Source organism: Crinia signifera, chromosome 2 (assembly GCF_055691185.1).
Source record: "Crinia signifera chromosome 2, ASM5569118v1, whole genome shotgun sequence".
Lineage (NCBI taxonomy): Eukaryota > Metazoa > Chordata > Amphibia > Anura > Myobatrachidae > Crinia > Crinia signifera.
Window position 1 is genome coordinate 384123276 of NC_139218.1, and position 15728 is coordinate 384139003.

The window sequence follows — 15728 nt, forward strand, 5'->3', positions numbered from 1 at the left end:
ATCAAGCTGTGAAAAGAGTGTAGACGTTACCTATAGCAACCAATTAGCTTCACCCGATCATTTTTGGAATGCACTTAATACATTTTTATCTCAAAGCTGATTGGTTGATAGGGGCAACCCTATATAGTTATGTACAAAAAAGTACAAAATACAGAGTTGTAACTTTTGGGTCTATGTAGGGGGGTATGGTCACTGGGTCGACATGATTTGGGTCAAACACTTAAGGTCGACATGAGTTTTTCAAGTATTTGTTGAGCTGACATGTGCCAACAGGCGGTATTTCATGCCCTACCATCCACTACGGCAGGGCTGGGCAACACCGGCCCTCCAGATGTTATTGAACTACACATCCCAGCATGCCTTGCATCAGTTTCAGCATGGCCACATAGCAAAACTAATGCAAAGCATCTTGGGATGTGTAGTTCACTAACATCTGGAGGGCCGGTGTTGCCCAGCCCTGCACTACGGTGTGGTGGGAAAAAAAGATAGTCAACATACGTTGAAATTCGGGACAAAAGTAAAAAAAAAAAAAAATTTGGTCGACCTTTTTTGACTGTCAACTGAATGCTTGCGTTGACCTTCCGAAACCTGATAACCTATTTTATGTGCCCTGTTGACCTATAGTGGTCTACTTGATGTATGTCGACATTCATACAGTTGCCATATGACCCATTCCCGGTTGGGGTCAGGCTGCAGAAGGCGAGGACGATTCGGGTTTGGCTGCTGCAAGCGAGGTGTAGGGGCACAGAGGGAGAGGGTTAGATCCCATACGAGGCCCCTGTTGGGATTCTGCGTATCGGGATGTCAGGGGAGGTCTGACCGCCGGGATATCGTATGTAGCCAATCAGCTCCTAACTGCCACATTACACACATACATGACTCTCCAAGGCTCAGCACATAGACACCGCTGATTTGTGATGTCTCTTTATTTATGTATAGATTTGTTCTCAGGTGCCATAAGCGGTCTCACTATCGGCAGTCACATTCTGAGTGGCCCGGCTCCGAGGAGACACATTGCAGCTGCTGGTCACCCAGAGCGCGAGCTCCCCCACAATAGCAGAGTAATGTCTGGTATCACAGTCCTGCGCTATGAGGAATGATTACAATCTAACACCCACTGATGTCAGTCATGCCATGGGACTATTGTTATCTGACAAGAGCGATTATACGTATAATCTAAAACTAGACTTTATACTGTATTGCTGGCAGGCAGGACCCGCGCAGCGTATTGCGCCTTACATTACAGCTACGGCGCTACAATAGGTTCTCTGGTGAAAATGACAACTTCCAAGAACACATCCATTAGACCTTTGTCTCACAGATGGATCTTTTTCCTTCCAATCCAAAATTGTACATTAGAAAGCCTGAAGATGACAGTAATTGCAGAGTAGGAAGCTGTGAGGCAAATACAAACAAAGGGAAGGCTCTGGTAACCCTAATGAAATGTACATGGGGGCCGATTCACACCTGCTCGGCCAGGTCCGAATTCGGCACCTGGGCGTTTGTTCACTGATGGGCAGGCAGGGGGGAGGTCGCTGGGTTGATAAAGTGGAGAGATATAAACTACCAATCAATTAGCTCCTGTCATTTTTCAAATACAGCTTGCAAAATGGCAGTTAGAAATCAGGTGATGGGTACTTTATCTCTCTCTCCAATTTATAACTCTCTAAGGGGCAGATGTATTAAGCCTGGAGAAGAGATAAAGTGGAGATAAAGTGAAAGGAGATAAATCAACAGCCAAATGAACTGTGTTTGAAAATAACTGTTAGGAGTTGATTGGCTGGTGCCTTTTCACTTTATCTCTTCTCCAGGCTTAATACATCTGTCCCTAAGTTAGAACATCTCCCCACAACGAGAGAAAGGATTGGAGGAAAGAGGCCACTTTATTTCCCAATGGGCCAAATCAGCCATGTCTACGATATATAACCTCCCATCTTGGTGGGCCAAGTCTATGTTGGTCTCACCTGTCATATAGCATTTTGTGTCCTGGGCTCTGCTCACTGGGTTGTTATTTTTAAACATGTAGAGGTTGAAGGGGATGATGTTGGAGGTGCTAAGCTGCTTCCACATGTCGTGATCGGGGCTCGTCCACCGGCCCGCCAGCACATCATACTCTCGCCGCCCCATGTGGACGAGCTTGGTCAGATAGTCGAAGAGACCACCATGGTAGCCTATGATGAGCTGGAAGTTAGGGTTGGAGTCCAGGTAGATTTCCCCATAAGCGGTGTACAATATTTGTTTGATCATCAGTCCGGAGCCAGTGAAGACGGCCATGGGGGTTCCGATGTTGTCACAGGCAATATAAAACTCATCGCCGCTGCTTAGCTCCATGGCGAAGAGGTGGCCTTGTAGGTCATAGTACAGGGAGGCAATCTCTGAGCTGGAGTGATTGTAGAAGTGCGTGATCCTGGTGGGGTTGGCAAGGTCGGCATAGAAGAACTGCAAGTGTTGACCATTATGGGTCTTCCGGGAAATTCTCCTCCCAAGTCCATCGTATCTGTATCTCACACTCCAGCCGCTCAGTTTGTTATAAGCTTTGACGAGAAGACCGGCAGAGCTGTAATCAAAAATATCACTTCCTCTCTGCTTGAGGAAGCCATCTTCATCCATCCGATATTGGACATCGCCTAGTCTAGTTATCCGATCCCTCAAATCATATCTCAGCGGCATCAGGCGGATGCTGTTTCCTGGATTTAGCAAGTGCAAATTTCCATTCAAGTCGTAGTTGTACCTCCATTGCTGTTTGTCATTAACAAACACGGTTTGTAGCTGTCCGTCGCTATCGTATTCATACGTGTACCGTGTAGAGTTTGCATAGGGGCCGACCTTGAGCTCCTTCTTAACGACTCGGCCCATGTTGTCATATTGCAGCATCATCCAGAACATCATGGACCTAAAGATTTCATACTGCAACTCCCGGACTCGACCGTAGGTGTCGAACTGTTTTGTGTGCGTCATCACCGCCGTAGTGATGATCTGGTTGATGTTGTAGTAAATAACTCCAAATTTGCCAAACTGTTCGGTTTTGCCGGAGACGTCATCGTACCTGTACAGGTCAATAGGCAGCGGAGTCTCATTGATGACCGCCTGCATGCTGGTGACTCGGAAACTATTGTCGTAATTGTAATCAAATCTGGCGTTCACCATTCCTTCCTCTGTGAATCGGAAGATCTGCCGGTCAATTAGAGGTCCTATCTGCCGGTAACGGATCGTGCAGGTAAAGCCATCATTTTGCAAATTAACGGTCTTCAACATGCCGGCGGTTTCATCGTAAGTGAAGGCTATTTTGGTGGTGTCGTACAAGATCTCCGCCAGCTTGGACAGCTTGCCGTATTTGTACATGATGCGCCTACCAGTACCCATATATAACGTTTGTAGAAGCTGCCCTTCTTCAGAAAAGTCTTGCAGCACGGAGGAATTGCCCTCCGGCGGCCGGTAAATATTCCGATAGTATCCGATGGAGCGAACAGTCTCCAAGGTTTGTCGGGCCACGTTGGGCATAGTTACAGAAGAGAGTCGATTGTTTTTGTCGAACTCGAAGATGTACTGCCGCTGGCTGTGGAGTAGTAACACCATAGACTGTAGACAGGAAAACAAAACATAGATAAGTGTATTAATGTACATATACTGCTACAAAAATCATCCTATACTAGCTGACGTGCCCGGTTTCAACCAGGCATAGGGACAACCTGATACACTTCTCCAACCTTCCAAGGGGCCACCACATATTACCCTTATTCTCAGGAAAAAGCTAAAACAATATATTTAAAATAAAGTGCTTCACTGGACAGATAAGGACCAGAAGGAGATTTCTCGCACCTTCTCTAGGTAAGTGTAGGTCCAGGACTTCCCATCAGCAAAGGTCCTGGAAATGATCTTGCCGGCCTGGTCATACTCCATCCTTTCCGACATAGTTCCTCTTTGGATTCCCGCCACATGACCCCCAGGAGAGTACGTCACGTTAACCCCATTTAGGCCGTTAGATGGAGACCAGAGGCTGGGCCTGCCAGCTTGATCGTACAGAATCCTCAAGGTGAACTTCCGGTGGTCATCATTAATCTTCTCTGTCCTTGTGACACGATCGAAATCCAGAGACAGTAAGTTCCGATTGTGGACCTACGGGAATATACAGGCATGAGCAGTCAAAAACACGCACTATGCGGAGCTTATATGTGATTCAGTGTTTAATATCTGTTTTTAACTTCAATTCAAGTTTTCTGTGAAGTATTATTTTAGATAATTATATATAATATATAAATATTGAGCACCACCTCTTATCTGTGTATAACAACAAATATTATACATATTTACACACACATTCCCCGACTCGCAACCTAGAAGCTGCCATCTTGTTATTGAGCTAATCTTTATTAGAAGCGTGCAGACCTTTTTTTAAGCATATGCACGGCAAGAAATAAAAAAACATCTGTACCCTAAGGGACTTATTACTCTTATTCTTCAGAATGTTGTTTTTAACAAGTTCAAAGCATTAACATGCATCTGTGATTTACAAATGGCAGCGGCGGCCATTTTGTGTAGAGAGACTATCAGTTAGCTAGGACACCATGCGCACACTATGCAGTATATGTATTTGACTGAACAAATAGAAGAAAAAAACCCATAAAAAAAACCCTCCCTTATATATTTAGCGTAAAAGATTTTACCCTCAGGCGGCGTCCAAACACAGTGACCTGTCCCCGCGCCTGTTCCTTGCGTTGTCGCCACTCCACCAAGTTCAGGCCGTTGTCGATGGGTAGGGTAACATTGCGTTTCCCGACGGTGGGGTTCACCGTACCAGCCAGCAGGTGAGGCTCTGTCTGCAGGGCAACCTCCATTCCATTAGCTAGAATGAGCCTCAGTGAACCATCCGCGCCAATGTAATAGCTGTTCCGCACTTGATCTATGAAAAGCAAAGGATGCTGGGTATTTATCAGGGGCCATTTGTACAGGATATCATTTTCTTCCTTCATTCTGACTATCTACCCAAAATCACAGAACTACAACCTCAAATCAAACATGATGAGAACAATTGGGGCCAATTCAAACCTTATGGCACAGGTTTGAATTCGACCTCGTCCTGATGGTGTGGGAGTGTGGATGCGCATAGTCGCTCATGTGCACTTCCCCGGAGTAAACACCTTTGTATAATGATGGACAGGCAGGGGGCGGTCGCAGGAGTCCATTCAGCGTTGTATGGGTGTGCCCACTTAAACGTTGGGTGTGCCCATAGAAACGCTGCTTGGGGGCGGGCCGTTGACGTCACATGACATCAGGGCCCGTCCCCAATTCGCCAATCTTCATACGGGGGGGGGGGGGGGGGGGGGGAGGATAGGCTTACATTTATCTGCAAGGAGAGATCATTCGATGGTGAGTAACCATCGAATTACTTTTCCTCTCTGCGGACACATGCGAGCTGTTGCGTAAACGAACACATCGGCTCGCATGGTATCACAGGGATTTGGGCAGTGGGCGTGTGTGTTTCGGTGGGGTTTCCTTTACCTGCTCGCTAGGCAGCAAATATGCAAATATACGCAGGCTAGAGATCAGGTATGAATTACCCCTAATATGTAACAAAACCAAAACAAACAAAAATAAAGTTATTTCCCAATTTGGCACTAATTACACAAAACTACATACAATAAAAAATCTGAAATTTAATTGGTAATATGGGGTAAGGCCTACCTACATGACATCACAAAGAACATACAAGAACATAGCTCACTACAAGAATATAAGTCACTACAAGAATATAAGTCACTACAAGAACATAAGTCACTACAAAAACATAAGTCACTACAAAAACATGAGTCACTACAAAAACATAAGTCACTACAAAAACATGAGTCACTACAAAAACATGAGTCACTACAAAAACATGAGTCACTACAAAAACATAAGTCACTACAAGAACATGAGTCACTACAAGAATATAATACACTACAAAAACATGAGTCACTACAAAAACATAAGTCACTACAAAAACATGAATCACTACAAGAATATAATACACTACAAGAACATAAGTCACTACAAGAACATAAGTCACTACAGGAACATAAGTCACTACAAGAACATAATACACTACAAGAACGTAAGTCACTACAAGAACATAAGTCACTACAAGAACATGAGTCACTACAAGAATATAATACACTACAAGAACATAAGTCACTACAAGAACATAAGTCACTACAGGAACATAAGTCACTACAAGAACATAATACACTACAAGAACGTAAGTCACTACAAGAACATAAGTCACTACAAGAACATAAGTCACTACAAGAACATGAGTCACTACAAGAATATAATACACTACAAAAACATGAGTCACTACAAAAACATAAGTCACTACAAAAACATGAATCACTACAAGAATATAATACACTACAAGAACATAAGTCACTACAAGAACATAAGTCACTACAGGAACATAAGTCACTACAAGAACATAATACACTACAAGAACGTAAGTCACTACAAGAACATAAGTCACTACAAGAACATGAGTCACTACAAGAATATAATACACTACAAGAACATAAGTCACTACAAGAACATAAGTCACTACAGGAACATAAGTCACTACAAGAACATAATACACTACAAGAACGTAAGTCACTACAAGAACATAAGTCACTACAAGAACATAAGTCACTACAGGAACATAAGTCACTACAGGAACATAAGTCACTACAAGAACATAATACACTACAAGAACATAATACACTACAAGAACATAAGTCACTACAGGAACATAATACACTACAAGAACATAATACACTACAAGGATGTAATACAATATAAGAGTATAATACACTACATGAGCATAAGTCACTATAATACTGTGGGACTCGATGTAATAGAGTCAGAGATCACAGGATGCCGGACGATTTTTTTTTGAGGGGGAATTATTTACAAGGCAAAACCATGCCTTGAAAAGTATTGCCCCTTTAAAAATCAAAAAGTAAGATGTACCGTCGAGACTCCCCTATATGCATCTAAGTCACTGCCATTACGTCATTATCTAGAGGCTTTATCCTCCACATAAGTATAACTCACCTTGCAGCAGTGTATAGAAGGCTCCGGAGGCGGACAAGTTGGTCGTTATGGTAACATCGTCCTTATTTGAGGTTTCTACCTGCACGTGGACCGAGCTGTCGGTGTCACTGTGGAAGCTGCTCACCTGGCCCGTGGGGAACGTAACGTTGGTCAACCGGCCAAAACTGTCGAACCTGGAAATAAGGGAACGCAACAGAGTGAAATGCAGTTATGGATGAAGAGGTTGCTAAACAGGTGGGCTGCCCTGATCGAAGGGCATCCTGGGAAATTTGTCTGCGCTTGCTACTGGAGTGGCAGCCATTTTGTTGGCTGAACACAGACCACCATCACAGTAGCTTGAGTGGCACAGGATGATGGGGAACCCCTGGAAACTCAAGAACATATACAGATGGGTGTCTATGGAGCGGAAACAAGTGGTTATTAAAATTCCTTCACAACAAAATGTAATTCTAGACTGTCCATAGAGGGACAGGATAACTGCAAACAGCCAGCTTCTCAGATGTGCAGAGCACCCAACATGAAGAGGATTATTTATTATCTTTGTTTTTGTTCTTCAAAGCAGACTGGGCAATGAGAGTCTGTAGCTGGGGCCTGTGGTGACAGACGCCATCACTGTGATATGATCCATATACATGCAGGGCCGTATACACTTTCTCTGCCCCTATAGCGCTCTACAGAAGAAAGGGAACCACACATAATGTGGATATCGTCACACTTCTGATGTGTGGTCAGCAGGGCGCTACTGTTAGATTGTATGGGTCTACGACTATGGGTCTGATTCAGTATGGTTTGTAGTTTTGCATGATGTGTGTACCCAGTGAGATCGGCAGCGACGGTGGACCCAGAGAGCTACCAAAAAAAGCTGTATTGTGTAACTTTGAGCAGGGCCCGATTAAGCCTTGGGGATGCCTAGGGCACTTACTTTAGGAAGGCTCAGTGGAAGGTGGTGGGTTATAAGACATTATGCAGATCTCACAACATGACCCCTTCCAGTTCCAGCTTATGAAACCGGATACTTGTCTTTCTGCCTGCACTCCAGTTGTCCTGTTCGCATACGGACTGCCCGGTTCTGCTGCTGCATAAGAGGGACAGCTAGTGATGTCAAGTGCACTACTGCCAGAGATCCTCCTATCAAAGGGGGGCCCGAGGTACAGTATGTCCTGCGTCCCCCCCTTTAATCTGGCTATGACTGAGTAACTATTGTCCAAATGATACAGTATCTCAGAAGACAAAAACATTCCAGTCAAGGCGTGTTAGAGACATTTAGAGATGATCAGTCTACACACGGACCGTACACGCCGTAGCCTTATTTATTGGAGCATTATCAGGGCTATAAAACCGGTTCTTGGTGTTCACCTAACTTATTTTTATTACCATGATCACAATACAACATATTTCTCCTCCTTCACAGAAATTGCATTTTTATATCTGAAGCTGAAGTAAATCCATCCCTTTTAAAGAAAGCTGTAAAAAAACCAAGAGTAAGTGGAACCCCCTTGAATCTAATTTCTGGCTTTCAATGCCGCCCGTCAATTGTCATCATGCTGGAAATAGTCTCAAATGGAAAATTCTGACTCTGCAGCCAATTTAATATTGGCAGAATTACATTAGGAAACGGCAGCTCCTTTCAGAGTTGGTCGATAATTTATGTTGACAGGCTTTTAGATTTAACTTGGGGAAATTTTTTATTTTTTTTTATCCTCCCCACATCCCCATCCTCCCCCCAACCAAGTCCGATAATCTTTCACGGTGAGAAGTTACGTTGATGTACTGTATAACATGTTTAGGTGGTACTAGACATGTGATGTTTCAGTAAGAACGTAAATACAAAGCAATACTTTTTTTTTTTTTACAGTGGTTGTAGATGGGAATACTTACTCATAGAATGTGGTCCAACCATTCTCGTTGCTTTTGGTGGCAAGAAGACCAGAATTTCCATGGTAGGTCATCATGGCCAGCTCGTTACCTTGTTCCGACACACTTTTGAGGGCACTGTTTGTGCCGATGGTCAACCAGAAAACTTGTCCATCGGGTACCACCAACCAGAGTGGCATGCCGGTGGAATCTCGTCTTACGTTTAGAGTATTCCCATTGTTATCGGTGATAAGGGTAAGATCGCCGTCCCCGGTGTAGGTAAAGTTGTAGAGATAATCCCCAGTTGTAAGGCTTTGGGTGTACAGGTGTCGTCCTGTAGTGTCAAACAGATACAATTCCTGGTCAATAGGAGAAGACACCTCGTACAGGTTCTGGCTGTTGAGGAATGGTTTGTTGGTACGTATAAAACGAATCCTGATATTTCCCAAATCTGCCACATACAAGTCCCCATCGGCGCACACAGCTAGAGATGATGGAGCATTCAACTTGGCATCCTTTGCGTAACCGTCATCTCCGGAAAAACACTCGCAACTAGGGTCATTCTTGCAATCACAGCCGCTCGGCGCACCAGCCACCAGCGAGATTTCACCGTTGGTGGTGACCTGTCTGATTCGGTTGATCTTTTTCTCATCCGTTTCGGAGATGTACAAAATGCCGTTATGGGATACGGCCAAAGCGGTGGCAGCCTCCAGGGTGGCATGAACGGCTACCTTGCTGAGAAGGAAGTGGTCGATGCCAGGAACCTGGCAATGCATTGGTCTTCCAGCCACAATGCGCACCTGGTGATTTTCAGAGATCTGCAGCACCACATTATTGTCAAGGACATAGAGGGAGTTGTCCATTGGGTTTACCGCCATGTCTGTCGGCCACTCCAGACGGACCTAAAATGAATCATGTGCACACTTCAGAAACAGTTTCATGAGTATGAAAACATTGATAGGAGTGTAAAACTCCTCCATATTTAACGTAAACCCATTATGACCCTACAGCATGGGCGGCCATTTTCCCTGAGCTGAACCAATATTCTGCTCCTTAGTTAACCTTTGATTCAGATGGGTAAAATGGCTGCCGCACTGGCACACTCTACAAACACTTCAAATATAAATACTACTGCACCAAACAAAACGTTTGCGCAAATTCTGACTAGGCGTATTTAGTAAATATGAAACTATACAGCTATATCAAGGCAAGGTAATAATGATTATCTACAATAGCTTCACCATGGCTGGTTTCATCCAGTACAAAACTGGCACCACGAAAAAGGGGGAGTGGACTTTTGGGTGAAGGGGGTGTGGTCTCGAAGTGCGGTTTTATCAATCGGGGGGGTCTAGCACTCCTGCAAATGCTGGGCTGCTCCCAGAGAAAACTGATGGAAGCCGGGTACACAGAAATGAAAGTAAAACACTGTATGCAATCATACAAGGTGGCCATGCACCCCCATGTAAATGTGTCTCGACCCACGCTCTCTCAGATATAGCATCAAAAGACATTACAGAGCTTCTCAGCATTATGTCACCAGGAGGCCCAGATCAGTCTTTTGGCTTCTGCTAAAAATCATGTCCTGATATAACTTATTAACCATCTCCTGCCTGGCAGCCTGCCCGCGGGGCTGCATCTCGTCTGCATGCCAGGCAAGTTCTGGATGAGATCCCTCCTGGCAGTTGGCCCACTTCGCCCTCTCTCGTATTAGGACATCACAGTGCATGCTTGCCTCTTTAATAATGCATGCCTCCATAGCTCTCACTAATCTGTGGAGCATCACTTACACTGAGCTCTGTGTTCCCATCCAGCACAACGCGTACTCTGAGACAGCAGGGGAATTTTCCATTTTTAAACCCCATTTCTTGTCATCACTGCCAGTTAAATATTTCATAACCTTTGGACTCCTAGTGCCTCTGGGACCCGGCTGCAGAACCTTCCTAGCCATACGTGATGAGCCGGGTATATATATCGCTCGGAGGGATAGCAGCCTCTGCAGAAGATCTCAGCCATGTTAAACTGCTGCTGTTTATCTAGAACTATCCAGACAATTCATTATGTCTCCGGTTAAGTGTAATCATAGCTAAATGCGCATAAGTGTCACCATGCTGCTGTATAAATGTGTTTGTAATCATGTAAATGCGCCTTAGTTCTTACTTCCAACACCGTAACCACAACGTAGCGGGATAGATTTTATATGGTATATAGAAAACCGCAATAACTACGACAGTGTGATCATCTTCTACTGTAGACAGCTGACAGCAGCGTAGAATGTAGATCTGTGACGTGATCCCAGCTGCTAGAGTTTGCAATGTACAGTAAATGCTGGGTCCGGGGGAAGGGGCACAATGTAACTGGACTGCACAAACAGGCGCAGCCATACTTCAGCATGGTGTGGTCATGGGTTCCATCATATGGACCTGGCCACACCCCTTTAATGCTTGACCACTCCCCCCTATCACTTGACCCTAAGTGCACAGCTTTGACTCTGCATTTTGTTGCACCATTAATGCGTAGATGCCCAGCGTCTTGATCAGGGCGGCCAATCCGTCCTCGAGAGCTACCAACAGTCCATGTTTTCCAGGCCACCCGTCGATCTGCAGAATGTGTCGGTTAGGAATAAATGCAGCACATGTTTGAAGATGTGAAAGTTAGTAATGACTGCACCTGTGCACCAGCTAGGTGGTCTGCGGAATGTGACAGAAAGTAATGACTGCATCCGTCCACCAGCTAGGTGGTCTGAGGAATATGACAGTTAGTAATGACTGCACCTGTGCACCAGCTAGGTGGCCTGCAGAATGTGACAGTAAGTAATGACTGCACCTGTGCACCAGCTAGGTGGTCTGGAAAACGTGACAGTAAGTAATGACTTCACCTGTGCACCAGCTAGGTGGTCTGGGAAACGTGACAGTTAGTAATGACTGCACCTGTGCACCAGCTAGGTGGTCTGAGGAATGTGACAGTTAGTAATGACTACAGCTATGCACCAGCTAGGTGGCCTGCAGAATGTGACAGTAAGTAATGACTGCACCTGTGCACCAGCTAGGTGGTCTGGAGAATGTGTCAGTAAGTAATGACTGCACCTGTGCACCAGCTAGGTGGTCTGGAGAATGTGTCAGTAAGTAATGACTGCATCTGTGCACCAGATAGGTGGTCTGGGAAACGTGACAGTTAGTAATGACTGCACATGTACACCAGCTAGGTGGTCTGGAGAATGTTACAGTTAGTAATGACTACACCTGTGCACCAGATAGGTGGTCTGGGGAATGTGACAGTTAGTAATAACTCCACCTGCGCTCCAACTAGGTGTCCTGGTAATGTGACAGTTAGTAATGACTGCACCTGTGCTCCAACTAGGTGGCCTGGTAATGTGACAGTTAGTTATGACTACACCTGTGCATCCGCTAGGTGGTCTGGAATGTGACCGTTCGTGGTGACTGCACCTGTGCACCAGCTAGGTGGTCTGGGAAACGTGACCTGTTGGTAGATCTCATGGACCAGTTTGGCCAGCATTGGTCTAGATCATTGGTACTCAGCCTCACGCCATTACTGACCCAGCAAAAATGATGAACCTGTGCATGATTAAAAACCTGTTCTGTTGTACCTGAGGACCGCAGTTGAGAACCGCTGGCCTAGAGAAAGTGGGGGCTGTCACACTGACAACATGATTTCACGCCATTATTATTTGGTGTGTCTATTCCGCTAGTTTCTAACACTGGGATCCTGGGGGCTATGCCGGCGGCATTTACAATTTACGACAGGGAATTTTACAGCCTTATTAAATTATATATATATATATATATATATATATATATATATATATATATATAATTGGAGTAGGCCGATTCAAGTTAAAAATATATAATTGATTAAAGGATTAAAAAAACAGTGCCGTCGCATGGTCGAGACTCAGCTTCTACTCTCGGAGACTTAAAAAGTTTCTGCAAAACAGCTTCGGGATACGAAGCGTCTTTCCTGTGTGGGATTAAACACTTCGCCTTAATCTAGCCCCTTCATAGGCAAGACAGATCTGTATTCTAATGAGCAAAACAAACGCCAACTTGTTTTCATCCTCCGCTCTTTAAAGCACAGCATGACGCCGACTGCAACTCATTTGCAACGTGACACCAACAAAATCCTCTTACATTCCCGCTGCCGCACATTTTTCAGAGAGGGTCGAGCGAGTCGCAAAGTCAGAGCGACTTATCGGCCTTCAGCCTTACCGCCAGAGAGCAAACCTGCGCTGGGATAGGCCGGTTACCTGTGAAATATCCATGACGGCATCGCAGCTCAGGGGCCTGGCCGAGGTCAAGTCGTTGGAGCCCAGCAAAGTGGAGATAATTCCGTTCTGGTCGATCCGGCGTATCATGGTACCGTCGACAAAGTAGATGAGGCCAAATTTGTCCACGGTGATGCCTACGGGGTGGGAGAGAGAGAGAGGCGGGGTAGTGCGCAGTTGACAAATTTGTTTGTCATGTTGTGAAATGTTTTACATCGAGTGATGACACATGAATACATCTGTGGATACAACAACGTCCTGCCTGGTACTTAAGGCTTATAAGAGTATCCGGGCAGATAGACATAAGTTAACGATTCCCTTTGATCGGCTGAAGGGTTATGTGGTTGCTCTGCTAATTATTTCTGTAGGATTGCCTTTACTATTTTTTTTTCTTCATACAAGTCACCGTCAACACTGTAATAAGTATGATTTTCAAAGTAAATGGACTTGAAGCCATCAGAAAAGTTCACTTAAATACCCCAAAAAGACAAGACGCAGTACCCTGTTGGATCAACGACGAGCAGAAGATCCAGGTCAACTAGAGGTAGTATAAACCTGCAGACACGGGTGATCCCCCCCCCCCACCCAGCGTGTAAGTTGTAACCAAACGCAGGGGCATATTTGTGCTGCGCCCTCTGACGACCTTGAGTAATCCTCTGTCACATTGTCAGCAGCGTGCCAGCGAACGACACAGGGCTGCGGGGAGGTTTTTTGCTCTTTCTTATCACACATTTCTTCAGCTTTCAAACAGCGCATAAGACGTGTTAACCACTCAATTCTCAATGTAAAAAAACAGAATCTCTGTTGATATAATGAATCTTTCGGAAGGCCTTAGAAAACACGTTAAAATGAGCGAGAAACGTTTTAATCACAAAAATAGTTACCGCCGAGCTATGTGTATTGAGATACGGTTCTTTGACTTCATCACTGAAGAGTCTGATTTGTGGGGAATTTAATCAGAGCCCAGAATGGACAAATAACGTCATGCATGGGCGTAACAAACCATCAGCCATTTGCAAAAGAACATGGAGATGTGTACAAGATGTACAAGATGGAATCAAGTCCTTAAAAGATTCCTGTATTCGTTAAGTAGTGTCTAGTAGATGCTAAGGCAACCTGTGGAACTACAAGTACCAGAGAGTCCTGCTAGCTGTAGTGTCAGGTATCTGTGCTGGAGACTAGGGCAGCGGTTCCCAAACCACAGTCATAAAACCCCCCAGACAGAGATATCCCTGCTTGCAGATAGTATAATCAAACTGACTGAAGTACTAATTAGGTCACCTGAACTTAAGCATAGATAGCCTTAAAACCTGGACTGTTGGAGTTCCCTGAGAACCGTGTTTAAGACCCAATGGACTACGGTATTCCTAAATTAGGAATATGTCATTCATTTGGGATTATACTGCAGTACAAGTTGCATTGGGTTTATAAATACACCATGGGTCGTATTCCAATGTTTAAGCTGCGGCAACCACTAGAGGGCGCACACCAGCGCTTAGTCAAATGTAGCTCCGTTAAGGCGAATCCCGCTGAAATCTGCGAAAAGTAACCCATTTGAGCACTCAATATGGGTCTTTTCGCAGCGCACCCATTAGCTTGGTTTAGCGGTTTTGCGCGGCTAAATCCAACCTTAATGAGCGCGATCAGCATTAGAAAATCGATCAGTTTTCTCAAAGCTTTAGACGGGAGATTGGGCCCTATATATTTAACCTTTTGTCAGTCTATATAACAAACTTTGCACATTTATTTTTGGAAGGATTTCAAAACTTCTGCTATAAAAAAGGACAAAATCTTCATTAAGACCATCACTACTAATGTGCACTTTTCTTAAGGCCCTACATCGCCCATTAAGTGTCCCGCGACAGCAGGTGAGTGACTCAGAACTGCGTAAGTGTACGTCTCCTCCGTGGTTTGCTGCAGTGACAGAGATTTGTGGAGAACTTTCCCTGAAAGCATTCCCATTGGAAATAAAAATTCAAACGTGTAATTCTACATATGGCGGAGACGTTTAACTGTGGACAAGGATTACAATTAAATTCTGAAACTGCAGCGGAGGTTTCATATGGCAAGATTTAAAAGCCACTTGTGGTTTGGGGTTTGATTGAAGGCAGGATTTTTCCCCGAAGAAGGAACGGTTTATGGCGCGTTAAGTATATCTTTTCGTATGTTAATCTGGGCCTTCCTAGCGTTTTGTACAATACGGGAAGAAAGGGGCACAGGCTCATTAAATAAATCCTACTGACTCCGATCCACATCTCAATATCGGAAGGAAAGTGCATCTTCCTCTTCAGAGAATGGAGAGTTCCTGTTCTGCTGATCATTTCTCTTCTGATTAGCGTGCCACCAGCTTTAGTGTTCTGCAGAGCATTGCGCTCCTCTCCTTATCCCCTGAGAGATCTATGGGGTTTATTCTAGTTCATTGTTTCTGACAAAATCCTTCTTAGATGGACAAAACCATGTGCACTGCAGGGGGGCAGATGTAACATGTGCAGAGAGAATTAGATTTGGGTGAGTTATTTTGTTTCTGTGCAGG

The 15728-nt window shown here is 44.7% G+C and overlaps 1 protein-coding gene across 19 annotated transcripts in view; it reads right to left on the reverse strand.

The window, feature by feature from the left end:
- TENM4 (teneurin transmembrane protein 4) overlaps nucleotides 1–15728 on the reverse strand; it is a 929900-nt gene that overhangs the window by 17017 nt on the left and 897155 nt on the right. For all 19 annotated transcript variants that reach the window (XM_083170223.1, XM_083170225.1, XM_083170235.1 and 16 more), the window contains 6 exons: nucleotides 13178–13332; nucleotides 8941–9818; nucleotides 7063–7235; nucleotides 4665–4900; nucleotides 3820–4116; nucleotides 1965–3579 (listed from right to left, as the gene is read on the reverse strand). In XM_083170223.1, the coding sequence (XP_083026349.1) occupies nucleotides 1965–3579; nucleotides 3820–4116; nucleotides 4665–4900; nucleotides 7063–7235; nucleotides 8941–9818; nucleotides 13178–13332 (3354 nt within the window). The remainder of the gene's footprint in view (nucleotides 1–1964; nucleotides 3580–3819; nucleotides 4117–4664; nucleotides 4901–7062; nucleotides 7236–8940; nucleotides 9819–13177; nucleotides 13333–15728) is intronic.